The sequence below is a fragment of the Harpia harpyja genome, chromosome 12 (genome assembly GCF_026419915.1).
Source record: "Harpia harpyja isolate bHarHar1 chromosome 12, bHarHar1 primary haplotype, whole genome shotgun sequence".
Lineage (NCBI taxonomy): Eukaryota > Metazoa > Chordata > Aves > Accipitriformes > Accipitridae > Harpia > Harpia harpyja.
The window spans coordinates 8,230,262-8,258,100 of record NC_068951.1 but is presented as its reverse complement, the minus strand read 5'-3'; the positions used below and the strand labels follow the sequence as shown (position 1 = coordinate 8,258,100).

The 27,839-nt window shown below is 56.1% G+C and overlaps 1 protein-coding gene across 2 annotated transcripts; it reads left to right on the top strand.

Annotated features, from left to right (window-relative positions):
• The first annotated feature begins 667 nt into the window (after positions 1-667).
• Positions 668-27,133, top strand: SH2B2 (SH2B adaptor protein 2). Of its 2 annotated transcripts, none has more exons than XM_052804559.1 (10): positions 668-751; positions 1,737-1,862; positions 11,253-12,140; positions 15,278-15,379; positions 19,418-19,509; positions 21,672-21,766; positions 22,334-22,516; positions 22,642-22,835; positions 23,635-23,806; positions 24,289-27,133. In XM_052804559.1, the coding sequence occupies exons 3-10, from the start codon at positions 11,280-11,282 to the stop codon at positions 24,600-24,602; spliced, it is 2,013 nt and encodes a 670-aa protein (XP_052660519.1). In that variant the 5' UTR covers positions 668-751; positions 1,737-1,862; positions 11,253-11,279; the 3' UTR covers positions 24,603-27,133. The 2 variants fall into 2 exon arrangements, with proteins under 2 accessions (XP_052660519.1, XP_052660520.1); XM_052804560.1 differs by having other exon boundaries at positions 699-768.
• Positions 27,134-27,839: the final 706 nt, after the last annotated feature.

Here is a 27,839-nt window from a genome sequence, read left to right as displayed (position 1 = left end):
GTCTGCGGGGCAGCCCGCGGTAATGTGACCCCTGACTAAATCACTTAAACCTCTCTGGGCTTCAGTTTCCCTGCGGTAAGATGTGGATTATAAATCTGTCCTGACCCCCTTGGCAGAGGAAGGTGCTCGGAGATGGGCCCTATAAATATGTCAGCAGGACAAGCGAAGGCGAGTGCTGGAGCTGGCCCACAAATCTCTTCCCCCCCCCCCCCGGAGCCCACTCCGGCCACACAGCGCTGCCTTGTGAACCCCGGGGATGTGGGGGTGCCGGGGGATCCCCCCAAATACCCTCTCCTATGCAGCGCAAAAATGAGCTTTGGGGCTGGTAGATGGGGCGAGAAAATGCTGCTCTCCCTTCTTAGGGTATGGGGGTGCCCTCCCAGGACTTGGGGGGGGATTTGGGGTGCCCCCCGGGGATTTGGGGCCCCCTCGCAGCCATGCCACCCCAGCACAGGCAATGGGGCCGGCGGGGCCGGATGACCCCACAGGCGGGGTGCCGCCCCCCCCGGAGGCCCCCGGCCCGGTGCGTTGCACCCCGTTTGGGCTGGGCCGGGCCGGGCCCGGGGTTGCGGGGGGAGAACGGGGACCCCCCCGGCGGGGCCGGGCGGGGCCCTTTAAAGCGGCGGGCGGTGGGAGGGGCGGGAGGCGGCGTTGCCGGGCGGTGCGGGGGGCGGCCGGGCAGTGCTGGCCCGCCGGGAGCCGAGCCGGGAGCCGCGCCGAGCCGAGCCGGGAGCCCCGAGCAGCCGCCCGGGTGAGCGCATCCCTCCGGTACCGGATGGCGGTCGCCTTTGGCGGCGGCGGGGGAGGGGGGAGGTCCCTTGTTTTCCCGGTTATTCCCCACCCCCCGTTTAAGGAACGGACACCCCCCCCCCCCCCCCACTCGCCACCCCCGGGCCGGGGGAGGGTCCCCGCTTGCAGCGGGAGAGCGGAGTCCCCCCCCGGGGGAGGGTCGCTTCTGCGGCGCAGTGGAACCGGGGGAGGAGAGGGGGGGTTGCTCCGGGCCGCCCCCTCCCCTCGCCGCCGGGCTGGGGCTCCGCACGGGCGGGCCGGGGGCTGCCGCCGCTACCGCCTCCCCCCACCCCTGGGCTGGTTCCTTTCCCCTCCCGGTGAGCACCGGCGCTCCTCCGGCCGGCCCCCAGCCCCGGCGAGGGGGGGGGCGGCGGGCGGTGCTGGGGCCGCCCCGGGGCAGGCAGCGCTCCGGGGGCGAGATGCCGTACCGGGGAGGAGAAACTCGGGGGATCCCGGCGTTGCCCGGTTCGGGCCGGAGCTCCTGGGGGGTGGGGGGATGCTCCGGTGGGGGTACGGACAACGCGCAAGACCCCACATGGATTATTTTTTTTTTAATTTTTTTTTTTTTAATCATTATTGTTTGCTTGGGCTTTGCGTGAGGCTTGCAGGCTGCTTCGGGTGGTTTGCAAGGGCTTCGTCCCCGCTGCCAAGGGCAGAGCAGCACCGGTCCCGCCTGGGGAGCCAGTGCCTCCAGTTCCCGCGGGGCTCTGGGGACACCCGTGGGGCAACTGCAGCTCCTGAACTTCCTCCAGCTCTGGTGAGGCTGGGTTGCGTCACGTGAAGGCCTGTGGAAAGCAGAGGGACTTTCTCTGTGGCCCTTATTTCTAGTTTCTGCTGAAGCGGACGGTCAGGCTGGAGTATAACCGAACTGCAGCTTAGGGGTGAAACGTGCCTGGGGATGATTGCGCTCACACCAGGGCTTGACAGTGTAAAACTTTGCCTTCCAGGCCCTCCTGAGTCGGTCTGGCCCCTCATTCCAGTGTAGAAATTCATCAGTTGAAGTTATGCGCTTGACCGGGAGGAACCGCACTGCTGGCACCTCGGGGACCCTGTGAACTGAAACGGGAAAGGAGGTAAAACCGCTCTGTCCACCCGGCACCCTGCCCAAAATCCATGGCAGGCCCTGCCACTGCTTCTTTGAGTGGATTACTCAAACCTCCCCTCTGTGGGGATTTTCGGTTTGGTTTGCTGGGAGAGGGGTGGAGAAGGACCACGGTTGCAATGCTGGGCATCTGGGGCTGTGCTTTTAAACGGGGATTGTGTTCCTAAACCACCAGGCTCCTCTGAAACACTCGGCCCTCCTACCCTGGGGCCCTCGGCCATCGCATTTACTCAGACAGGTGGTTGTGTGCTGCCAGGAGATGTGCTTAGATGGGATCGCGAGTGCTCTTGGGGCTCCCCTCTTGCATTCCTCGGTGTTGCTTCACAGCGCCTCCCCATTGCAGCGCACCCCGGGGTGGCCGTTGAATAACTTATTTCTAAAAAAATTGCATAATTCTTGCAGAGATGCTCCAGCCTGTTGATGTGCATTTGAGAAGGGTGTGGGCTTGCCTGCCGGTGTCTGGTGTCTCGCCCAACACAAGGTGACCATTCCCCCTGTGCCGTCAAGTGGGACAAGTCAGTGCTGGGGGCTGCAGGATGGAGCCCCTGCTCTGGGCAAGGATTTGGGGTTAAAATTGCCGCCTTCCTCAAGTGTGAGCCCCTCGGTTAGCTCAGGGGCACTGTCGTTGCTTGACTGCAGGGTTACCTTTTCTGGCTGCTCCTCTTGACCATCAGGTCTGTCCCCTCTTCTCCTGGACTAGTGTGAGCACATCTCATGCACCCTCGTGGCAGGGTGGTCTTGTCCAACCTCCTCTTGTCCTTCCTCCTTAGAGGTAAATCACCCATCTTTTCAAGATGAGGATGTTACTGGCTAACGCCCTTCCTCTTCCTCCTCTTCTTCTTCGCATGGCAGGCAGAGAAACCCGATGATGGTTGCACATCTGCTGGTCTTGCTGAATCAGGCTGGCTGGGATGCCCCAGGGCAGTGCTGCCTTCCCTGCTCTTCTCCAGCCCAAAGGCCAGCAAAGCCACTCCTGGCAGTGCTCCCCTCCTGGTGCACCCGTGTGTTGGTGCCCTCGCTTGCCCTTGGCTGGTTTCCCTGCCCGTAGGTGCCAGCGAGGTGGTGGGATAAGGGTTGGAGACTTGTGCCTGGCTCGGTGCTCCGCTTCCTCATGCAAGCGGAGAGCGGAGGCTGGAAGAGGGAAACTGGGGACCCTGCCACTGTGGGGAGCGCCTGGTGTGCTCCCTGCTCCCAGGAATTACAAGTTTGAATTCCAGCTGGCTCCGTCGCAGTGGAGAGGAGGAGAGGTTATCCCTAAAGGCAAGACTGCATCCCAGACCTGATTTTTGTTAAAGGGAAAACCACAAGGGCTTGGAGAATCTGCTTGCTGGGGGAGCGCCCATGCTGCTGGGTGCAAGGTCCGGGCTTGGGGTGAGACTCGACTGGAGCCCTGCATCCATCAGGGCATGCTTGCAATGCTTCGGAGGGGGGGGCGGGCCAGGAAAGGGAGCCGGTGTGCATCGGCTCCAGGATCCCATCAGGAAGACGGGAGGCGGTTTGTGCCCTGCTACGCCAGGTCCTGGCAGCGTTTGGCATGCAAGACCCTGGGGCAGGAGAGGGGCTGCGATGGCAGCGCAGCGGGGCAGTGCCCTGGCCGGGAGGCCTGGGAAGGAGGGCTGGCGGAGAAGTCGGACGCAGTCCGTAAATCCCTCCTGCGTGGTCGTGGCTGCCACGCTGGGTACGAAGCGCTGCCTGCCCGGGAGCTCCCCTGCATGGCGAAGGGAAAAGGGATGGTTGAGGTTGAATCTCCAGCCAGGGATGGCAGCCGTAACAGGGTGTTTTGGCATCATCTTGTTGAGGGGGGGCTTCAAAGCCCACTGGAATTTTTATGAGGTGTTTTGCTTAATACACCACTTAAGCAATTAGCAGCGATTGTAGCAGTCCTGGGTAAGGCACGGGGTAGAATTGAATTTCCCAAGCTCAGATACCATTAGGCAACAGTTCAATGCCGTTTGCAGGCGAGTATGAGACGGTGATGTGTATGGGGAATTACATCTGCAAAATAAAGAAACGTAATAAGAAAATTTCCTACAAACCTGTGTAACTTTATCCCATGTTTATTATGTGCCATAATTGAAAAAACAATCTTGGGGGGGGTTCTGCCCTAACGAAGGGGGGATCCCCAGCTGTGAGCCAGGATGGAGGCACACAGCGATGGCTGTGCCGTACCACACCGGGATGTACTTTGCTGGGCATCCTGCACCACTGACCTGCACAGCTCACTTCCCAAAAACACCCTTGGAGCCCCTCAATGGCATAGCAATCTACAGGGCAAGAGTAATCTCTTTAAAAGAGTTTGCACTTGTTTGGGGAATTGCAGTTGGGTTTATGTTGCAGGGCTTTTTCTTTAAATCCCCTGAGTTTCGGGTACATCCAGGGGTGGTGAGTGAGCAGCTAAATCTCCTGTTATTTGGCATGTCTGAATTCAGGAAGGGTCTGCCCTGAGGTACCAGGTCAGTAATTAATATGTAACACATGTGCGTGACACCATGCACCCTGCTGCCGCATGGCACCAGTGATGGTCCAGCCTGGAGGTGGATGTGCAAATAGTTTTACAAGGGTGGGAAGCCGAGAGGTTTTGTTGTGGGCTGAGGAGCGGAAGGAAATCTAGGCTTAGTGAGGGAAATGCGAGATTGCTTGGTTGGGGACAGGACTTCGGCCGCTTCTCTTGGGAAGCTCTGCTATTGTGGTGGTTAAAAATAGACTTTGGACTGGTTAGTCTTCTGTGGGAAGCTCCCTGGCCGGAGACAGGCAGGTGAGGTAGCACCTGAGGAAGAGGGAAGGGACAACAGCCTCTGACCTTTACTAAAAGCTCTATTTTTTAAATTTTTATTTTATTTTATTTTTTCAAGAAATTGCCAGTTTTTCTTTCGGGGCATTTAAGGGGTGTCTTTGCTTTATTTCCAGACACATCATGCTGCCTCCAAGCCCCAGGCTGCATTCATGATGCCCAGCTGTAGCGATGCTTTGCACAGCATGGTATCACTGCACCCTGGGGTCCCCCTCCCCATGGGTGAGGTTGAGACTCCTCAGGTCCCACGCCGGTGTACCCGGATCAGTGGCGTGCTAAGTGGCTTGGGTGATGCTCCAGCCCTGCGCATGGGCTGGCAGCATGGCTCCCTGCAAGCTGGATGGAATTACTCAGGGAAGAGATTATCTAAGACCCAGTGGATCTTGTCTATTAACTTGTCTTTATTTTCCAGCAGCTGTCAGCATGGGAGGTAAAATGTACACTGGGGGGATTTTGGAGGGGAGGGAGAGAAACAGCCATGTGATATGAAGTTGGTAAGAATAGTGGGAAATGGAGAAAAATCTCAGGTTTTGCTGGGGAACTCTCACGGGGCTGGGCTCTGCCTGGCTGCTCTGGGCAGACTGGCTGCATGTGGGAATGGAGAGTGTCCGTGTGTCCCCCAGCACCCAGGGGTCCTGGCCAGGAGCGGGTCCCCTGGCATAGGGTGAGCAGTGCTGGGGATTTGCTCAGTAAGTCAGCGGCAGGTGGGAGCTGCGTTCGGGCTGCGCTGCTGCGGGCAGGATGCGGCCCCCAAAGCCTGGTATATTTGCAGGAGCGTTGGTTCCTGTGGGGTTGGCATCAGGATGCAGAACTGAAGGATTGCGACCAGAGCTGTGGGGGGACTGTCATATGTGCAAGAAGGGGGGGAAAAAAGGGTCATTTCTTGCCCATTTTATCTTCTGAAGATGTCTCCCTTCAGCACCTGCGCCCTGAAACCCTGCCCTGGAAAACAGCCATCCAACACTGTTGGGTGCTTTGGGGGCATCTGTTTTGAGAGCCGCTCCGGCTAATGCTGCGGCCAGAGGAATCCCTCATCAGCCAGCGGAAAAAGACCCAAGAAGCCTTTTTAGTCCGGACAAATGTTTTCTAGGCTGCAGGTGACAGGAGGACCCTATGGTGCATCTGGGCAGGGAGTCAAAGCACACATTTAATGGGGGATTGGTTCAAGGAAGGTGGTTTGACCATTAAATTTGAGGCTAAAATGCTGTTCCATTAATATTTTAGTGGGATGGACAGTAAATGAGAGTAACAAAGATTGTTTCCACTTCTATCTGATTCAGGCAGCCAGTCTGATTTAAGATCTATAGGGTATAAATAGTACATGGAGCAATGAGGAGCGCAGAGAGCAATCAACTTCTCCCACCCCAGGGCTGTGGTGGGGATAGTAAGTGGGCCTGGAGGGGTGTGTAACACACAAGAGCAGATAACTTTTGCTTTTCTGCCCTACAGCTTTGTCTTCCTCAGCTCAGTCTCTGTGTGTGGTTAAAGCTCTAATGGGTCTTGAGGGCTGGGACCCTTCCCAGCCCCTCGAGGTGGCAAAGGAAGCCCCTGGTAGGAGGTCGCTTGGTCTTTGAATGCTTCAGGTGTCCGCTGTGGAAGCGGGGGACATCAGCTCCGTGGCTGACGGCATCCCCCATCCCTTTGGGCTCGCGCAGTAAGAGCAAAGATGACGTGCTTGCTTCCCTTCTGCCGTCAGCTCTGAGCCCTGTGTGCCACTCACCCTGCCTTGGCATTCCCAAGGGCAGTCCCCATCCCGATTTTAGCTATTTCCCCATCTGCCAGGGGCAGGCAGTGCTTCGGGGCCATACAGGCAGGCGCCAGGCTCCCTTGCGAGCTGCCAGAGGGGCTGCCTGCCTGCCAGGAGCATCGCCTCGCAGCTGGCTGCCGGGGGGCCGGGGAGGTATCGCCTTGCTCTTGGACCTGCTCGTGACTTGGGGATCTCCCCTGGCCCAGCACGCTGAGGTCAGGCGCTTTTCTGGGGGAGCAGGTGCCTGGGTTTCCTCGCGTCATTCCCGCGGGATCGCTAGCCGGGGCTTGGAGTGGCATCGATCTTGCTGGAAACTGAGCAGCTTGCTGGGTCGGAGCAGCCGGGACCGAGCTGGGGACCTCCTTCCCCATGAGCCAGGGCTTCACTGCACACCTTTGTGTGGACTCTTCCTTCCTCTCCTGCCTTTCCCTGCTCCCAGCTGGGTGCACGCTTGGCCCTGGGAGCTCTCTCGTGCAGGTAGAGATGGAGGGATACAGGCTTGCCTCTCACAACTTCCATCAGACAGTGGTTTTTTCCCTGCTGAATTTTAGATCGCTTTGGCCCAGCCTGGCTGCGCTGCGCCGGGCGGAAGGGAAACATCTCTTTATTAGGGTTGTTTCCTTAAATAAAGCCCTCAGAGCAAGCGCTGGGCTGGCTGTTCTGGCTATCCCATGACGGGTGTTGCGCGTTCGGGTTATTAACACCTCATTAGATGTTGGTTCCTCCTCACGTCTCTGGTTCAGCAAATCCCAGTGGCTTTGTCATTGCTCCCTGACTCCTGCTTCACTGGAGACTTTTTTTTCATGGTCTCTTGCACTTCGTGCTGACAGTTTAAATTTCATTTCTTCTTGAGGTCAGGAGCTTACTTCAACTTTCAGATCTTTCTACTTGTGTGTGCCATCACGCATCCCTGGTACAGGGGATGCATCAGCACAGCTTATTGGGAGATACTGTCATAACATCGCTGCCAGCGGCTGGCTCTTGCCTGCGATTGCAACCTGGGTTTCCACCTGGCCGATCCCCAGAAATCCTTTATTTTTTCCTTCCTTTTTAAACCTTGGCTTGCTTTCCCAAGTGACAACGGCAGCAGGGCACAGCTCTGCCCTGGGAGGTGTTTGGGGACTCGTGCAGGGGGGTTAGGAGCCCATCACCAGCCTGATGTCTCGGTTGCCACTCTGTGGCTTCCCTTTGACAACAAACCTCCTCGTTTTATATATTCGTCTGTCTGTCCTCTCATGTAACCCAGGCCAGGGACTTGAGGCTGTGGCCCCTGAGCCAGTTCTGGAGCCGGCAAATAGCACCTCCAAAGGGATCTGGCTCCTTCAAAAGGTGCCTGGGAGCATGCTGCAACCCTCAGTGAGCTGGGCTGGAAGCGGATGGCCCTTGCTTTCCAAAAAGCAATCGCAGATTTGCTGCTTACTTTCATCTTGAGCTTATTTTCGTCTTCGCTTCCACTGTTCTGCCCAGGGATGCTGTCTGTGGCATGATAAGTTATTTCAAGAAGTGGGGCAGTGCTGTTGGTATGGAGGGGAGCGGAGGCACCGAGATTAAAGGTAAATCTATGCAGATAATTGGGAGCCTGTCTCCTGCTGAAATCAGGTGAATGCGTACGTGCCGGGGTGGGTGCCGGGGTGGCGATGGCTTTGCGGTCCTGGGGGGCTGCCCCCAGCCACCCCGCTTACTCCCAGCCTCTGTTGCTGGGTCCTGGCTGGGGGGCTCATGGACCCGCTCCGGGTAGGGGGGGCTGGAGATGTAGTACAGGGTTGGTAAACCCCCACCCTCCCCCTGCCTCCTCAGACCTGCCAGATGTCTCTCGTCTAGGCTTCATTTTTATAAATTGGCCTTTTAAAGTCTGTCATCCCCGTGCAGATGAAAGGAAGATGCTGTGATGCCTCTGTGTGCGTGACTCTGAGCCTGAGCCTGGCTGCAGTGCCTGGGTGGCGAGGCTTTTTGTTGGGGGCTTTATCTTTTTTGAAGTGCCTTTTATTTTTTTTCTTTTTTTTTCCTTAATCTCTCAGAGGCCGTTGCATCTTGGTTTGCCATCCATCGGTTTGGGGCAGGCAGGCCCCACTCTGTAGCACTGGTCCTTCCTGGAGAGATGGATGGGGAGAAGTGTTCTCCCCCTATCCACGGTGGGGGGACATCAGCAAAGCCCTGGGGCTCAACACTGGGGGCAGAGCTGAGCTGCTCCCTTCTGGCAGATGCAATCAAACCCATCACTGTGGGGCTTTCTCTTCCCCCCTAAGCCCCTTTCTGCTCTTTTCCCTTGCTTTTGCCATGCCCACTTGGATTGGCAGCAGGAGATTCCTTTTCACATCCCTTTTCTCCTGAAGCCCAAATACTCCCGGCTCGTGGCTTGGTGCCGGGGCAGCTCCCGGGGCAGTGGTGGAGAGCCAGGGCTGTGAATTTTAAAGCCAAAGGGCGGTAGCCGCCGCTGCAAGCTGAGTCCTTAAATTCTCTGCTTGGTGATGGATGGATAAGTAGGAATTGCATTTGCTGGGCGGCTAACAAACAGCTTTGCATTTTTCTGTTGCTTTCCTACTGTCTCTTGGGGAAATTCAGACACTGCTCCTAAACTGCAGGGATGGGTTTTTTCCTAGCTGGCATGGATCCCTGCGAGCAGGATCGCTCAGGTCTCTGGGAAAGCCCTGCGATGCTGGGGAGAGCCTCGCCAGGGATTTCTGCAGGGACTGGAGCTCTGCTGGGGACTGGTGATGGCACTGCGGGGCATGGGGGGCCAGTGCGGGTCCTCAGTGGCCATGTCTGTGCCCTGTCCTCACTGCCTCCCTGGCACAGCCAGGGCACCGAGCAGCATCCCTGTTCCGAAAGCGGGAAGATGCCACATGTCGGGGGCAGAGGCGCTGCTGAGGGAAACCGCGTGGTCCTTAGGAGACAGCAGAGAAGCCAAGCTCCCCCGGTTCTGGCTCTCAAGCAGCTCAGGGTTTCTCTTTCCACTGAGCGCTTTTGTTGCGCGTGTGAGTTTCTCCCTGTTTGAGGGGGTTTGAGAGCCACTTCCAGGGATGGAGGTGCTGCCAGAGCGCTCAGATGTTTCGTGCTGGTGGGTCAGGCAGTGTCTCATCTCCGTAGGATTGTGCTGGGGAAATGGCAACCGGCTCCTGGCCACGGCTGCTGCTCTGGATCACAGCTTCTGGGGCTCGGTCCCGCCTGGGGTCTGGTGACCAACATGGTTGGGGTCTGGAGGACGAGGAGCAGGTTAGCCCAGTCCCCAGTGCCTGCCCTGATCCCATGGCTTGTGCGGTTCATCCGAGCAGTAATTATTGGCTGTGTAAGCTGCTGGCGGGTTACTGCATGTGATTTATTAACAGGACTAATCCCTTGCCAGCAAAAGAACTGCTCTGTGAATGGAGAACAGCAAAATCCAGGGGAGCTGTCCCGTCCTTCCTGAAGTCTGGCTCCCCGGGCATGGTCCCCTGGCACAGTCCCTGGCTGTCCAGTGCTGGGCAGGAGGCCCTGCAGAAGGCAGGGGTCTGGAGCATGGCAGCCACAGAGACCCCAGGGCTCTATATTTGAGCCAGCTGAGGTGGATTAGCCAAACTGCTGCCCTTGGTGGGAAGGAGGGGTGTCTGGACACACAGAACATGTTTTTGGGGACGTGAGCTGAGTGATGCACCAGTTGCTCACTGGGCAAGGCTCACCGTTGCCAGCAGGCACCAGCCATCTCGGCACTGAGAGATGATTTTTGAGATGTGATCACTGCTGGGGTCTCCCCAGGGAGGTGGTTCAAGCTGCCCAAAGCTAGGTTAAGAGGTTTGGGAAGTACAGTGTAAGCACACAGCTGGAGATGCACACATGCCCCTGTGAGTCCCACGGCTGCTGGGAGAGGGACCGATGTGGAGGTCGGGCAAAGTGGCGCTTCTCCCGTGGGTGTGCGGGTCTGGCCTTCAGCTCCCTTCAACTTCTGGTGGGCTCCTGGGTCTGGCTTCTGGTTTTGGGTGGGTTTTTTCCCCCTGTACCCTACCGACTTGTTGGCCTCTGAGGACCTGTCCGGGGGTTAGCTGTTATGCCACGGCGCCTGATGTTCAGCCAGGAGGGTGAGGGGCAGAGGCTGAGCTCCCACACAGCTCCAGCAGCTCAGCTCGGTCTGACAGAGATGTGACCAGACAGTGAGGGCTCGGCCGTGGCAGGGGGACACGAGAGCAGCACCTGCCCCAGCAGAGATGTCACCTGGCCAAGGAGGGTCTGGGCTATAAAGCCTGGGAACGAGCAGCTCTGGCAGAGCCACCTGAAGAAGCAAGATCCGTGTCTCTTCTAATGAGTGTCTCTCAAAAAAAAAAAAAAAAAAAAAAAAAATTTGATGTGGCAAAGGATCAGAGCAGAAATACGGATGGAGAAAGAGAAGGACCAGCTGCTGGGTGCAGAGGGGAGGGTGCCACCTTGTGCACCCATGCAGGTGCCACTGGGATGCCCGGTGCTCCCTTACCCCGTGGGAGAGCTGCCGCTGTGCCCAGGCAGAACACACAGGCGAGAGAAACCCTGAAGGCGAATCCCCCTGGGCTCCTCCGGTCGGGGACTCCTTAGCGGTTTTATGAGAAATCAATAATGCTTTTGCATGGTCATAATCGTAAAATAAGTACAATTTATGGCTGCTGCCGGGGCCAAGATTTTTTTCTAGCGTATGAGGTGGAGAGGGAATGGCGCAAAAACGCTTTCCCATGGCGCTTCCATGTACACCGGGCCTGGAAACTGGCTCCTATATTGTGGCGGGGGGGAGACCCCCATTTGGGGATGGCACACGGCATGGCCCAACAGGGTGGGTTGCCCGTGTCCATGCCCACACTCACGCTGTCCCCTTGCCCCCGCAGCCCGCCGGCAGGTGGAATGGGGCAGCCATGAACGGCGATGCCCTGTGCCAGGAGCCCTCCTCCCCGCTCCCCGACTGGAGGGAGTTCTGCGAGCTGCACGCCCAGGCAGCCGCCGTCGACTTCGCCCAAAAGTTCTGCCAGTTCCTGAAGGAGAACCCCCACTACGACACCCCCGGGGCAGAGACCTCCTTCTCCCACCATTTCGCCGCCAACTTCTTGGACATCTTCAGCCTGGAGGTCAGCCGGGTGTTCGTGTCCGACTCCCCCACCAAGTACAACATCGTGCCCTTCGTGGGGCTGCAGAACTGCCACGTCCCCTACGGGCGCGAGGTCACCCCGAGGAAGGAGGAGACATCCACCGAGTCCTTGGACAGCATGGACCCCCCGTTGGGTGCCGGACGGTACCTGAGCCCGGCACAGCAAGCACAGGCACGCAAGGTGTCCTCCTACGGCCAGTCCCGCAGCTCGGAGGACGTCTCCATCCATGCTGCTGCCAAGCCCAAGTTCAAGAAAGGCTTCTCCCTGAGGAACATGAGCTTGTGTGTGGTGGATGGTATGAAGGAGATGTGGCATCGCAAGTCCTCTCCGGAGCCGGGCGCCGAGGCTGCCCCGGGCAGCCGGAGAGCCGAGAGGGAGCTGTGGCCGGCTGGGGGCAAGGAGCCTGGTGACCCACGGGAGAAATGGACCCACAAGCTGCGCCTGTCCAAGGTGCCCTCCTCCAAGGTGGAGCTGGTGGACATCCAGAGGGAGGGGACGCTGCGCTACATGGTGGCCGACGACACGAACTGTGTGGGGAGCTCGCAGTGGCAGAAGTGCCGCCTCCTGCTCCGGAAAGCGGTGAAAGTAGAAGGAGAGAGGTTCCTCCTCGAGTTTTATGTCCCTCCAAAGGTAAGTCCTGGATTTTCTCTGCTGTTGTTTTTCTGAGCAATTCAAGCAGCGGTTGGGCTTTGCTTGAGGATTTTCTTATTTCCACTGCTGAGCTGGGATGAAATCCAGCTCTGGTCCAGAGGGAGATTTGGTGCCGTGTGGCTGAGATGTGAATAGACAGGACAACGTGGTTGAAACCCATCCAACCTGCAAGCCCTGATTGCTGCTGTTCACCAGGGCATAGCCCCCTTCTTCCCCACAGCCCTTGGGAGAGATGCTGAAGCCTCTGCCTGGTCCTTTGGCCCCCAAATATCAGCAATCTTAGTAGAAAAGCTTATTCCCCCATCAAGACATGGGGTGTCCAGGCCATCCAGGGGGTTTTTTCTCTTCCCAGTGTGTTGGGGAGACATGTGATTGACCAGTGGCTCATGCAGCAGCAGTATGGCTGGGATCGCTGCCTGGGCTTTGTGCTTTAGACCTCAGAGGGCTGCTAGTCCACTTTCTGAAAGCAGGTTTGGTTTGGTTGGGTTTTTTTTTTCTTTTAAAAATAATAATTTGTTTGGAGTAATTTTACACCTGCAAGGCTCCCCCCAGTGTAGCTTGTAGTGATGGGGACAGAAGACGCCAGTGATACCCTCCGGGGCTGGAGCATCACTGCCATGGGTGGGTTTTGCAGCTCTCCTCCCAGACAGCCCCAGCTACGTACCCTCCTGGGCAGAACAACACTGATATTATTGTTATTATTATCCACAATATCACTTCTCCTTGCCTGCACCTGCTGTTCTTCTGTAATTTCAATGAAAGCTTCAAAAGCAGGAGCCGGTTTTCATTGCGGCGTGTCCTCGGCGCATCCTCCCTCCCCTTCTCACACGCATCCCCCCTGCACATGATGGAGGGAAACGTCCCTCTTTTCCTGGGGGAAAGGCTGAGCGGTGGAGCGGTTTGCCCAAGAAATGTGGATTCTGAGACCTTCAGTTCCCTTCTCGCCACAGGACCACCTTTGCTCCTGGGCTGAGCGAAGGGATGCCTTGCACTGCCAAACCCTCACCTGTGCTAACGCCGTGCTTGTGCCTCACCTGTGCTGGGTGTTCTCATCTCTGAAGAGCACAGGGCAAATAATAAGCCGTTCCCTGGGGTGTTACTAGCTGTATGTGCTGGTAATGAAATCTCCTGTTATTTAAATACCTAGGGAAGACAAATCTCATTTACTTCATCTTCTCCAGGACTTTCCCGCTAATGTTTCAGTCCCTGCTAGCAAAGCTGGGCCAATGTGAGCCCTCGTGCCGGGCACGCACCTGGGGCTGCTGCTCCATGGGTCTTGATGTGCTCTGAACCTCTGGTAACTCTCGGTTTGGTAGAGAGATGGATCCATACGTTATACATAGGGACAGCAGGATATTTCATATTTTTAGACAGCATTTTCTATTTTTTGAGGCCAAAATGAACCTTGGCACTGTTGGTGTTAGTCCGTGCCTCTCGCCTAACTGTCACATCTTTCCTGATAAAATATGAAACATGAGTTTAAACTCAAGTGGATCTCTCTATAGAGCTGCTCAGCACTGGTACGGATGGCGTGCATTGCTGGTAGCTGGCTCGGGGGGCTTCCTTGGCCCAGGGACAGCACGAGACCTGGTTGGAAGGAAACCACCATGTCCCTGGCACGATGCACGGAGGATCTGGTGAACCCAGTGGGTGCAGGCTGCACGGAGCAGCGCTGGCACACCGGCCACACCAAAGGGACAATAAACGCAGGTTAAAATCGAACAACTTCTGCTCTTAAAACATTTAAAAGAGTGCTCATAGAGGCATTTTTTTTTAATGTATCTTGATTTGCCTCTAAAAATCAATTTTGAAATTATTTTATAAAAGTTGCCATGAACATTGTCTGCTCTTCTGTTATAATCACACCCTGCTTTGGTTTGCATCTTTCTCCCCTCATCCCATCTTGCTTTCCATCTGGCAAATGATTCAGCTGTAAAAGTGGCACCAGCCTGGCACAGCTGGAGGAAAACAGTTTCTAGCTTCAGCAGTCCACAGCGCTGTTTTTGTGTAGGCCCTACAAAAACTATGGTCACATCTTTAAATCTTTAAAGGGAAGAGCCTTCCTGGAGAATACCCTTCTCTGGCTCAGGGGTGAATTAACACCCTATTTTATTTCCTTTCGAAGCAGCTGCCTCTTCCTTTTTGACCTTCTCCTGTGCAAACACCAAAATGGAAAAATTCCCCGGGGCAGCCGAGAGGTGCCTGGAGGCAGCGCTGGGGCCCTGGGGCTGGTGGAAACGAAACATCCTAGAGGGGAAAAAGCAGTTCCTGTTCTGTCTTGGATTATTTATTTTTTCCCCCCAAAAAAAGGGAACTGAACCCACTGTAGGTAACGTGCAGCCCAGTGCTTATCACCGGCCTCGTCCCATCCCGTGCGCCCAAGGTACCAGGCGCGGGTTTCAGTGACTGAATTGCATCTCTGCTTCCTGCAGCCACGATTCTCCGAATCCCGGAGGGGACCAGCCCCCGGGAGCAGCTCCACGGGCTCCTTTGGAGGGATTTGTTATAATTAAAACAAATATCTGGGGAATTTGTTGCTCAGCAGAGACTTCAAGTGGGAGGCACTGGGTCCTGCCCCCCCATCGAGGCTCCGGCAGGTGCCAGGGTCCCCGGGGTAAATTCATTTTTCTTTATTTTAATGTAATTAAAATTCCCTGCATGGCTAAGGCTGCTGCGTCGTAGCTTCTCAATTGAAATGCTGCTCCTGCGCTGCATAAACGGGGAGTCTTCCTGGGCTGCTTTCTGCATAGGAACTGTCCCCCATCAGACAGCACATCTCCATCGGGAGAGGGTTTAGAAAGGAGAGAAATAAGTGGTCTTGGCAGAGCTGGCATATCAGTCTGCGCTGGAGCAAGGAAGAGGTTTGGCAGTTAAATGCACTAACCTCCCTATCTTCCACGGGGCTGCCTCTTGGTTTAATTAAAAGAGCTTGGAGTTATCAGGCACATGAAGGAAATCAATGCGGTTTTTTCCCCCCTCTGTAATAACCGTGCAGGCTGAGCTGCGATCTTGCCTCTGAGAGCCATGCTACGTCGTCCCCTGGGAGAGTTTGATTCAATTGAGTGACTTTTATTTATCGATTTCTTTTAATTTTTTCTTTGTTTTTCTTTTCCCAGGCTTCCAAACCCAAGGTGAGCATCCCGCTGTCGGCCATCATTGAGGTCCGCACCACCATGCCGTTGGAGATGCCCGACAAAGACAACACCTTCGTCCTAAAGGTGAGAGCAGGGCGACAGCAGTGCGTATTCCGACGGGGACCCCATCCGTGCTCGCATCCAGCCCCCGCTGCAGGGATGCTTAGTCCCCAAGGGGATCGTTGCCTTGGTTTTCGGAGCTGAGACGCCAACAGCTCTAAAGCTCCCTGCGGGATCGCTGCCTCCCCTCCCTGAGTTGTGTGTGTCGTCCCCCCCCCTCCAAAATGATGCAACCTCCACCTGATGCCCAGGTATTTTGGGATCGAGCTGTTTGCCTGACTTTCACCGTGGAGTTTTCTTCTCCGTGTCACCAGGAGATGGGTTAAATTAGTGTCCAGAGACAACCTGCAAGGGGAAACGCTCTTTGGTGTGGCTGCCTGTGGTTTTGTGACGGCTGCTGCCCCAGATCGGTGGCACGTGGTGTCTGTTTCATTGACACGGTGCGATGGGAACGGCTGTGTGGGGCCACCGAGGCCCTGGGGATCAACCACCCCATGCAAGTCTGGGGGCATGAGCAGAGAGTGAAAGTCTCTCTCTCTCTCCCCAGAAAGAGTTTCCACATCATGCAGTTAATTAGCTTAATGCTCCCTCCTGCTCTGCCGAAAGGCAGCAACCTGTCATGGCAGAACGGAGCTGAATTTCACGGTGTCCCAGCTTGGGGCGTGATGTGCCACCGTGATGATGGACATGTTGTTGAAGATAGTGTTTCTCTCCAGCTAATGAGGCTGTGCCTCCCTGCTCGTACTAACGGACTCGTGTTCTCCATCAGAGCTGTTGGACGTGCCTGATTGGGAGGTAGCACATGTATGTGGGGGAACACCAGCATTTTGAGGATTTCTGTGTCCTGCCTCTGCTAAAAAAACACCTCTCTCCCTGATGCTTCTCCCTAAAAGCGTGTGGCAAAGGCAGAGCGGAAAGGCCAGGCTTCCCGGCTGAATGCACCTGCTTAAAAGCTTAGAAAACTGTGAAAGCAGAGGAGGGAAAAAATGGAGCCTGGCTTCGTGAAAGCCCCCAAGCCTGGTAGCCTGCCTGGCCCTGGCACGCGTTCCTGCGGGAAATCCCTTTCCACCAAACCTGGCTCCTTATAAAGCTCCCACACCTTCTCCTGACAGCCTCCTCCAGGGCATCCTCCCTGCCCCAAGGGCTTCTTGCTGTTCAACCTCAACCTCTGCTGTGGTCGGTGTCCACAATGGACACAGACGATAATACAGCTGTTGTCTTCTGTGCTTCAAAGACCAACCTCATGCATTTTCTCCTCTCCAGACTGACCAGCCCAAGGTCCTCACCACTTTCCTTGTGGGATCTGGAGAGAGAATGCCCCAAAATGTACATGGTGCTGTGGCCAGGAGCAGATGGGAAGGATTGCTGCTTCTTTGATTGCTTCTCCCTTCTTCTTCCTCTTTATCCAGCCCAAGTTGATCCACTTGCTTTCTTCATACCCTGATGATGATGTTGACTCATACGCAGCTTGTGGGCTGGTGTAACCCCTCGATGCTTTTTGCAGAACTGCTCCAGAGTCGTGGTTCCCCAGCCCAGACGCCCAGAGTGATCAGTGTGAGCCCAGAGCTCGCCTGTGTCCTTGTGCTGGAGGCTGGTTTCAGCTTTTTCTTCCACCAAGCATTTCTCAGCTTCGATGAGTTCATTTGAATTCTTGCCTCATCCTTCAACACACTTGCAACGCGGTGTCATCCATGAATTGATTAGGCATCCTCACTTTGCTTTTGTCCTAATCATTACTGAAGAGCAGCACGCACAGAGAGTCCTTGATGTGAAGGGGCTTCTGAGCATATCCCTCAGCTTTGATCGTTAGCCATCGATAACCTGTTAGCCATCGATAACTGCTCTTGGAATATGGCTCATCAGCTACTTCTGATCATGTTTTCTAGATCCCCTTACAAGAGTCATCTTAACCATGTCTTGCTACCCTGCTTGCTGAAGTGTCACATCAGTGTCCAAAGTGTGGCCAATGCCAAGGATGTGACGCTGCTTCTCCCCATCCCTGGGGCTGTCACGAGCACGAGCAGATGGGTTTGGCAGGGTTTGGTCATGGCAGATCCCTGCTAGGGGGGATTCAGCTCCAGGATGCTTCTTGGGTGCCTGTGGAGGGTTGGTTTCTCTTGCTGCTGGAGGAGGGCTCTGGGCTTGCCCTCTTCCCATCTTTTGGAGCCAGACATGCTCTCTCCACTCCCACCGCTAACAGCCTTGTGACTGCTTCAGCCATTTCCTTAATTACCCCGGGGAACGCTCCAAACCCTGCCTGTCTGAACATGCCTGACTTACCAGGTACCCTCAACCCTGCTCCTGCCCTGTTCTGGCCAGGGTGCTTACCCTGCCACGGGGTTAATTGATTGCAATCGATCCTTTGAGTTACCCGAGGCAGCGAACACAGCATTGAGCCCATCTGCTGGCTTCTCATCTCCTGCTGCCTCTCTCCTGCTGTTCCAGCCAGCCTTTGCCCTCCCCTCCCGGCTGTCGGTGCAGGATGCTTTTCCTTTATTCCTGACATCCTTTATTATTTGTAGCTCACTTTCTGCCCTAGCCCTTCTTGCTAGGACATCTTCCTGCTGTTCTTTTGCATTCCCCCTTTGCTGGCTGGACTTGCAGAGGGGGTGAAAAACCCCTCGATGTCGGGGTATGGATTAAAGGGGCAAGAAAGGGAGCTGGCTGCTGTGGTTTCCCTGCTGCCTTCCCATCCACAGGGCTAGTGTCCAGCCTGATCTCAACCTTCGCACGCAATGTGCCACACTCTGGCAGGTTATGATGGGTGGAAAAGCCCCTGCCTTGTTCAGGGAGGCCACGCTGGAATAGTTTCTATCAAATTGCCTAAAAATTAGCAGGCAGCATGTCCCCACCGCCTGTCAGACACCAAGTACATGCATTTTTTTCCATTGCACAAGCAGGCACTTGCAAAATACCCAAGCCCTGCACGTGCTTTGCTTACTGTCATGCTCTGCGTGAGAGAGCAGCCAGTCTCCCACGCCAGCTTCATGCATTGCCCTCAGAATGCCAGAGAGGCTCCTTTGCTCTGGTTAAACAAACAGAGGGAGAGATCTTTGCTGCTCACCTCCGCTTCTGCTCAGGGCAGGATCACCCATGCACAGCCCTGGGCTGCAGCAGGGGAGCAGGTTGCTGCTTGGCCCCAGCCCAGGCGCTGGGCACTGCTCCCTGCATGCCCTGCTTATTTTCAGGACAGTGATTCAGTTGTTTGTGATTAATTTAATTTGCTAGGAGGTTGTCTCAGCTGGCAATGCGATACCCTCCTGGAGTCAGGGCTGCCCCACCAGCTCGGTAACGCGATGTATAAGGGGTCTGGGAGGGATGCGGGGAAACCTGCCAGAGGCAGACAGCATTGCATGGTGTGGCTTCTGAGACCTGCTGCTCTGTTGCTGATGTGGGGGCTTCTGGGTCCTCCCTGGCCCCAGAAAGGCCCAGCTCCTTTGGGCTTGCAATTTTGGAGGCTCTTTTGCATCCTGATTTTTAATTTTTTTTTTTTTTTTCCTGTTAAAGTGGGTTTCTCTCCCACCCTGTTGCAATCAGAAATCAGAAGCCTCATGGACCAGCAGGCAGAAAAGATAACAGAGGAGAGGTTTTAAATGCCTGGATTTAGGAGTCTGGCAGGATTTGGGGGCAGAAAGCAGCATGGCTTCTGCTCTACCTGTGCAGAGCTGGTTTTTGGGGGACACTGAGGCTCCCCAGAAGCGAGGGATGCTGTCTGTGCTGGTGTGTGGTGCCATGCACCCCCGATGCTGCCAGCCAGGTGTGGTTTTGCCACGGAGGCTGTAAAAATCTTGTGATGCATTTGCTGATAACGATGGGGTGGGGATTTTCCTCTGAGCCCTGACTTTGGTCAGGGGTCACGCTTGGACACTCCAAAGCATCTCTGTGGGTCACCCCTCGGCATCCCTTTGCTGGGATGAGGCAGACAACTCTCCTGTTCAACCAAGGTGCTGTTTCATAGCAGCAGGTGAATGTGGGGGTCCAGCTGGGTTACGGGGTGTGCTTTGCCCTGGGGTGGGTGGCAGGACCCTGGCACAGCCTGACACTGTCCCGCATTGCCTGCAGGTGGAGAACGGGGCTGAATACATCTTGGAGACCATCGACTCCCTGCAGAAGCACTCCTGGGTGGCGGACATCCAGGACTGCATTGACCCTGGGTAAGGCTCACTGGAGGAAGATGCTGTGGTGCCCTCACCACCAAGCACGGGTTATTACCCCTGATGCAATTTTTGCTACTTGACTTATTACAGAAAGTCCCTGACTCACGCCAGCAGAAGTCTGGAGGCAAAGTTAGCAGCCTGTGTGTGTCAGAGGTGCAGCCTTGCAGGGCACTGGCTGCTTGCTCACCCTTTCCTGCTCTGTGTCGTCTCGGCCAGGCAGAGGCAGGTGACCCGGGAACGCAGTCCTCAGCACGGGAGGCTCCTAACACCTGCCTTCTGAAGGTTTTATACTGTATTTGAGCTATTTTCTATGCCTTTTGCCAGTCCAGCATCCATGGTATATTTAAGATTCTGCCGGCTAAATTGGTTTATTTATGTTTCTATCACTGTGGTATTAATGCTGCCATTGGAGTCACGACAACCCTACCAAAACTTCTCATCTGCTTTTTCATCGGCCCATGCGTTGGGTTACACTGTAGGAAGGTTCGTGTGCCCGGTGCTGCCGCCCTTCAGCTGGCTCAGACAGGCCCAGTCCTGGGGAGGCAGGATCAGCCCAGGCGCTCCCCAGGCTCCAGGGAAACCCTGGCACTGCCCTTCTTGGCACAATTCTGGAAAAATAAGGTGTCGAAGCTTGCAGAGGTGAAAACCTCGAGCAAACCTGGAACAGGGGCTTGGAGAGGCTCCAGCTGCCCCCAGGCTGCCTTTGCCCCCTTCTGCTGGAGAGATGCAATATGGGCACTGCGGGGTCAGTGACTGTGGAGGCTGCATCTTGCAGGGAGGATGCACTAAATGCACTCCAGATCTGTGCTCCTTCAGCTCCTTTTGCTGTTTTTTTAAAAACATATAATTCAAGAAGTGAAGCTGAGGCTGGGCTGCTGATGGAGGCGAGGCTGGGAAATGGCCCTTTTTTTCCCACTGCATGTTTCAGTGCCGGTTTTCCAGCCGGAGCCGAGCACCTCAGCCATGCTCGCCTCAAGCCGCTGCAGAAACTGCCGGCAGCCCTGCACCAGCCCCTCGCTCCACCACCGGCAGCCTCCCAGCCTTTTATGTTTGCTTAGCACCCAGCGCAGTCCCGCTTTGGCCTCTGGACGTGACTGTAAAGCAAATAATAATGAACTCCAGAGCAAATAATAATGAGCTGTTTAATACACCGACACACATGCCTGGTGCCAAGAACGAATTTTCAATCAGCTCCCGATGCTTTTGCCAAGGGCTGCACGCTGGAGCCGCTGCGTGAGCGCCCGTCGACGGCTTTTCTGCAAAGCGCTGTTGGTTTTGGTTTCCTTCCTCCCTTCTTGTTTTTAACCGGCTGCAGCTGAATGACTCCCAATGGCTGATTCACTTACTGGCTGCTAAATAATTCAGCAGCTCCCTCGTGAGCCGTTACCACTAACGCAGCCGCTTCCTCGCTGCCTGCACCCACGTGGCTGCCGTTAAGCAAGAGTAGCCGAGTGCTGCGGGCAGCTCCGGCAGTGCTGGGCTCTGGCCGGCGGCCGGGATAAAAATAGGCTGTGGAGCAAGTTGGGGGGCTTGCGCAAGAAGGGTGCTGAAGTGCACGGGCAGGGGTCGGGCAGTAGGGATGCTCTCTGCGGGGGCCGCACCACTGCGGCCCCCCCTTGCTCTGTTCTCGCTCACTGTCTCGCTCTGGGCCTCCCAGCTTGGTTTTTTGGTGTCTTTTAGGGGCGTAATTCCTGTGGGTTGGTAATTCCCTTCGCAGAGGGTGAAAGCGAAAGCGCCCTTGGGTGGAAGTCGGTGGTGGGAGTGTGTGTGTACTGATGTCTTGCAAAGCAAAGCGCTGAAAGTCAAGGTAACGTTTCTATCCAAACCAACAAGGTTGCAGCAAAATACTGCAGCTAGGACTGACCAGCATGACCCACATAGTGAAGGCTTTCAAGGGTTTAATCCCTCCCATGCTGGTTTCTCACCCCAAAAAAGCCATGTTGCTTTGCCAGCCACTGCCTCTTGATGCTGTGGGTGTTTCTGTCCGTGGCAGCCCCTTCGGGAGGAAGCGAGGAGCATTGGGATATGGTCCCGGATCACAGCTGGAATTTCATTTGGTTGAGTCCCCATCACATGCCTGTGAGCGGAGGTGCCATGCCTGTGTGTCTCTGCAGTATGGCAGCTGGTGCGTGACTGTCTGTTCTGTGCTCTACCCCCAGGGACAGTGGGGACGACATCGAGCTGGCGTCCTGCGCACAGGGAGCTTGTCTGCCAGGCAGGGTGTCCTCCTGCAGCTGCGAGTTCCTGGCTGATGGTAAGGACCTACGTCTGGGAAAAACACCCGCCGGGGAGGGTGGGTGTCTCTAGGTGACAGCTCTAGTTTGGAGGGGGCCAGATCCTGCCAGCAATAAAGTGAAGGAGCCTGAAGCGGGTGCTGTGGGGATGGATCTTCCTCTGTCCATCGCCTTCCTCTTCCTCACACTTGCCCCCGCCCTGGGGAGGTGGCCCACCCGTGTTGAAGACATTGATATTGCCCCCGTACATCCTGGTATGTGCAGAAAATCAAGTCCCTGTCTGCAGGCACTGGGGTCTTCAGGTCCCAGCGAGCAGCCTCCACCTGCACAGGCCCACCTCATCTCTATGCCCAACCAAGACACATCCGTGCCTCCCATCCCGGTTGCGCCAGGGGAAGGAAACCCAGCACAGGCTGAAAGGGAGTCCCCCAAACTGTGGCCAGAGACATAACCCAGCCCCGAGATGTCCCCAAGAGCCAGGAGCGCTCCAATGCGGTTGCCTTTTGAGCAGGACAGCCCCCAGCCTTGTCCAGCGATGGTGGGTGATGCTGATCCATGAGCCCATCCCTCTGTAAATTCCCTTCCAGATGTGCCCAGGCCACCAGACAGATGTGCCCTGCCCGGCGCTCACACCACCGCCACGGCCACTGCCGTCCCCGCGCCCCACAGCCGGGGCAGGGACTCCCTGGGAGAGCTCCTCACCCACGTCCCACTGGAGAGCTTTCTGCAGACACTGGAGTCCGCCCCCACCGCTGGCGGGCATCTCACAGGTACTGGGATGCAGGATGTGGCCCCAGCCCTTGCTCTTAGGGGTGCACAGAGGGAGAGGAGGAAGGGGCGGGAGAGGGTGGTGATGTCTGGGTGCTCCCTAAAAGCCTGCTGTTCCTGCGGACAGGGGATGACAGCGAGGCGGAGGCAGAGATCAACCTCTCTGATTTCCCCTGGTTCCATGGGACTCTTTCGCGGATCAAGGCGGCTCAGCTGGTGCTCTTCGGGGGTGCCCGGAGCCACGGCTTGTTTGTCATCCGGCAGAGCGAAACGCGGCCGGGGGAGTACGTGCTGACCTTCAACTTCCAGGGGAAAGCGAAGGTGGGTGTCCTCTGCTTCTCCCTGAAAATTAGTGCCAGCCCTGCCCTGCACCCCAGGCTCCTTACTGCCCTGCTGGCACTCTGTGAGTAAGTGGGTGCCATGCAGTGACCCCAAACACGGCAGCTCTGCGGAGAGCTGCTGCACCCTGGCAGGGCATCCCTCGGGACTACCTGCCCTTGTCCCCCAAGAGCCCTCTGCACCCTGCCCAGCCCCTTCAGCATTTTCGCAGCTGGATCAGTGCCCGCTACATGGGCGTAAGGCTAAATACCCCACAGGAGCCCAGCATAGCCTGGCACGTCATCCCCTGCCCTCTTCTTGTCCGCTCCATGTCCTGAAGTACACAGATGCACTATAAAAAAAACAACCCATGTGTAGTTTTCTGCTGGGTCCCTTTTCTACCAGAGGGCACACACTATGAGGGCTTGAGGTATAACTGCCTGTTCTTGTCACCTGTCCCGCAAGAAGTAGTTCAGGTGAGCTGTGGGCTTCCCTAGGCTGTCTGTGTCACTAGGATTGGAGTTGCAGCCCCCCTGGCTGCACCCAGCTGCTCTTCTCTGGCTGCTTCTGTACAGTGTTCATCACCAGGAGGGGATAAACTTCTCCCGGGGCTGCAGCAAGTGGGGTTTTGCAGGTAACACCCTGTTGCAGGAGACCCTCCCAGCCAGGCGGGGAAAAAAAGAACAGCCCTATGTTACGAGCAAACCTCCCTTGGCTGATGGAGATGGCTTCTTCTGCTGATTGCAAGGTGAATCTCACCCTTGCAATCCCCAGCTCACCCGCTGGCCCTCTGCACTTGCAGCACCTCCGCCTGTCGCTGAACGAGAGCGGGCAGTGCCACGTGCAGCACCTCTGGTTCCAGACCATCTTCGACATGCTGCGCCACTTCCACACGCACCCCATCCCCCTCGAGTCGGGCGGCGCGGCCGACATCACCCTCCGCAGCTATGTCGTGGCCCAGAGCCCGCTGCCCGGTAGGTGCCGGGGTCGGGCAGGGGCATGGCTGCATGTGGAGGGTTGGACTGGTGCTTGGGCTGGGAACTCACATGGACCTAAAAGGGACTGATCCCTGGGATTTCCCCCACCGACCCCCTCCCTAAAGCTGTGCCCGTACTGGTGCGCGTGGCTCTGGAGATGCACCAAGGTGGATGTTATCCCACGGAAGGTGGGCAGGGAGGACCATGCAGCAGCAGGGCTGTGCCAGGGTGACCTGTGTGTCCCTGGCTGTGGCTGTCAGTCCCCTGGCTTGGGCAGGAGAGGAGCAGAGGGGTCTGTGGGACTCGGAGCATCTTGCTATGCTGGGAGAGGGTGGGCAAGGAGGGTTGGGGAAGGACAGGATCAAGGATGGAGAGGGTGAGTCAGGGAGAAGGTGGGTATGGGAAGGTGCCGGCGAGGGAGAGGGGGGGCCAAGCCCCCAGGCAGCATTGGAGGGGTCAAGCTCCTGTCTCCCTTGCAGATGCCGGCCCCCCGCCAGCCCTCGTGTCACAGCCGCCAGGCTGCCGGGTCGACCTGCCGCCTCCGCACTACTTCTGCAGCACAGCACCCGCTGGCCCGCCAGCCCCACCGCCTGCCGAGGGGGTGGCCGTGGCCCCCACTGTCACCGTCCCTGCACCCTACCACCGCCTGGAGGGTGCCCTGGGCCCCCGGAGCCGCAGCGACAGTGCCGAGCGCCGGCCAGAGCCCCCCACCACCAGTGCCGAGGACTACCACGAGGCTGACGGTGCCCGGAGCCGGACCCGGGCAGTGGAAAACCAATACTCCTTCTACTGAAGCCCCCATGCCTGGGGGCTTGGATGGTGGGGGGATGCGGGGCACCCATGCCCCTCACCACTGCACCAGCCTCACCACCTCCTCCTGCCACCACCAGCAACCCATCCGGGATGTCCTTATCGCTCCCTGCTGCTTTTAGGAGCCGTGTCAGCGACAGGTGATGTCCTGGCTGGAGCCGGCACCAGCCCCGAGGCTGGGGCAGTGCTGGGGCTTTGGGAGGCTGAAAGAGTCAGTGCCATTTTGGAGCTTGCAGCCTCTTCTCTTTCCCTCCGGACTAAGAGCTCTTCTGGGGCCAAGCCAGGGTCCCTGCATCTCTTTCCCAGGGATGCCCATCATGAGATGGCAGCCCGAAGCTATGACGGGCTCCATCCTCCAGCCAAAGCACCTCGGCACGTCCCCTCTGGGGTGAGAGCCCAGTATGGCCAACATCCCTTCTGACATCATTGCCCTGCAAATCAGTTGCCAAGGGACTGTGGCATTTTGGGATGATGATGGAAATGGCAGATCCCTATGCAGAGGCTTTTCTCGCACACACGGGTCTGTGTGCCTGAGTGGGCACCGCTGCAGAGGCATGAGGGTTTATCCAGGCTGGCTTTCAGGCTCCCTGAGGCATGTGTTTCCAACCCTCTGCCAGGAGATTTTTTCCAAAGCTTAATGAATCGCATTTGAGGAAGGCTTTTCCTGCTGTCCTGCCATTTCTGTTCCTTTGTCCTTTCTCTCCTTGTTGTACCTATGGAGAGTCCCTAGATAACCCCTTTCTTCCTCCCTCTCTTCCTTGCTTTTTCAAAACCTAAGCTCTCTGCAAGGGCATCAGCTCAGCCTTCTGCCTTCTCTCTACCGCAGCCAGGCAATATTTTCCATTGCTCAAGGCAAACCTTGAAAAATATGACAACACCCATGCTTTGCATCAGTTATTAGTCATTCGGGATGTCTCGGGGGGGGTCAGACAGAGGCCGGAGGCTGGGTCCAGAGGTAAGGGGCAGCCTCACCCTGCAGGTGCTCGGCTGGGCTCCCAGGAATGAAAACACTACACATCTTTAGTAGATGCTATTGAAGGATTATTTTTTTTCTTCGAGAAATAGAAATGCCCAGGAAGAGCAAAAGGAATGGGGCTGCTGCCAGGTGGGTGAACAGCCAGCTGACATGGAGGGGCCAGGCCAGGCCGACTGCAGCGACAGGCACAATTGCCCTCACCGATGGCTGAAGTCCCTCCCCGCAGATGTAAAACCCTGCCAGCAATGGTTGTAGCAGCACTGCTGCTGGGAAGGACCAGGCACTGCAGTGGTCACCACTACTTGGTGGCTTTCTGATAGACCAGTGCAGCCACATGCATCTATAGCAGAAAAAAAAGAGGTCCCTGGTAGAGGTGAGCCCTGGAAGAGAGTTGTAGAGCAGAAACCTGCTGTGGCCAGGTATGCGGTATCTTGTCAATGCTTTTACTACAAGTCACTGAAGCCCTTAGGGTGGTTTTACAGGCCAGGCTGCTTACTGGGACTGCATGCCTTGTAGGGGGTGGGAGACCATCCAAAAGGGCAGCTTTGCCTGCAGACAAAGTGCTTGCACATCCCTCTTGGCTTGCCTCACACAGCTTGTCTTCCCCATCACCAGGACTCCTGGCTCCTCATGTGGCTGCCAGGCCTGGGTGACAGTGCTACCAGGACCTGAGCGAGGTGGCTTTGAAGTGTCTGGATAGGTCTCCAGGTAGAGCAGATCTCACTGTACCCAGCTAGGAAGTTACCACTTAGTGCAAAGAGAGGTGCAAGCCAAGCCACAATCTGCTCAAAACCCCTTGAATTTGCCTGGAGTTTTGGGTTGGGTCAAATTTTTTTTTTTTTTTAGGTGCCTTCTTTCCTGAGCTAGCAAAGCATGTCCCCAGTGCTGGAGTCGCTTGTCTTTCCCACTTCAAGAGGGCAGGGAAATTGTTTCCAAGGCTCCTTGCCTCCTCCTGCGATGTGAGAGCTGCCTTTCTGGCCCATGGGTGCGTGAGATGAGGGCTGATGGATCTCATTCCTGCAGCAAATGCTACCTTCTCCCCAAATGCATGGCCCTTCAGAAGGCAACAGGAGCAGTTTGCTCTGGTGGGGGGTATTTCTCTTTCCTCAGCACAGCTAAAACCCAGCTCAGAGGAGCCCATGCAGCAGGGAGAGGCCAGATGCTCTTGGCTGATGGGTTTAATATGGAACTGCTTCCTTTACACACACTGTGAATGAGGGGGCACCTCTGGAAGCAGTACGTTGTCACTCTTGTTCTTCACTGAGGTCCCAACGGGCCAGGTGGTTGTAGATGGGAGCACTGCCTTACAGACCTTTGGATGTTGTCTGATTTTTCACCTTCTGCGTCACGGGATAGGAAAAGGAGGGGGAAGCAATGATCTACAAGCAAAATTGTTAATTTGTAAATAGGGAAGAGTCTGGAAGTTTACTGTTCTGTAGAATAAATTAATTTTATTTAAAAAAAAAAAAAGGGAGGACTTGTTAAACAAATGGAGAATTCAAGTTCCAGTTTTAAAATAAAATCACTTGCAAAAAGGACAGCACATGAGCATGAGCTTGGAGCTTTGCTAGACTTACTACATAAAAAAAGAAAAACAGAGGGATAATGCTGTCATGTTGCATGTGTGTAGGCCTCGTTGCTATCTCGAGGCTGTTGGGGCTGGGCTCAGACTCTCTCCCTGATGGAGTGCACTAAGGATGGAGGAGAGGGGTATTTTTCTCACTGTTGTGCAGAGGGAGGTGGAGGATGAATCCAGGCTGCACAGGGCAGGATTTCCTCTCCTCCCAGTCTGTTATTTTCTTTGTCTGGTTTGTCACTGGTGCAAGTCAGAATGCCTCCATCCCTGAAGCAGCACAGATAATAGTGAATTAGCAGCCCTGGGGAGTGAAGATGGACCTCCCTTGCCAAAGACCTGTGCTAGCCTCTCTTAGCACTGGAGTTCCCCACAGTGTGTCATTTCCCCCCTCCTATGCTTTTGCCTCTCCTGGGAGGCAGTGCCACACACTCTTCTGTTGTATGTCTTTCTAGTGTGCTCTCTTCTGCTGAGGATCCCTGGAGAAAACTGGTACGTTGTCCCAGACTGTACTGTCACAGCTAAGCAGCGTGACAGACACGGCTTCCAGACACAGCTAACACATGGCTTTTGGGGGGGTGGAGGGAGCTGCTCAGCTCTGTAATCAGGCCACGGTTGTGTCACAATCCATTCAGAAAAACATTCCCTCCCCAAAAGCCTCCAGAGCCTGT

What these genes read in the sequence shown, in the direction of transcription:
- SH2B2 (XM_052804559.1), top strand. Translation starts at nt 11,280, where the DNA reads ATGAACGGCGATGCCCTGTGCCAGGAGCCCTCCTCCCCGCTCCCCGAC. An exon ending in CAGGACTGCATTGACCCTGG is followed by an intron (nt 19,510 to 21,671) that starts GTAAGGCTCACT and finishes CTCTACCCCCAG; the next exon opens with GGACAGTGGGGACGACATCG. An exon ending in ACTTCCAGGGGAAAGCGAAG is followed by an intron (nt 22,836 to 23,634) that starts GTGGGTGTCCTC and finishes CTGCACTTGCAG; the next exon opens with CACCTCCGCCTGTCGCTGAA.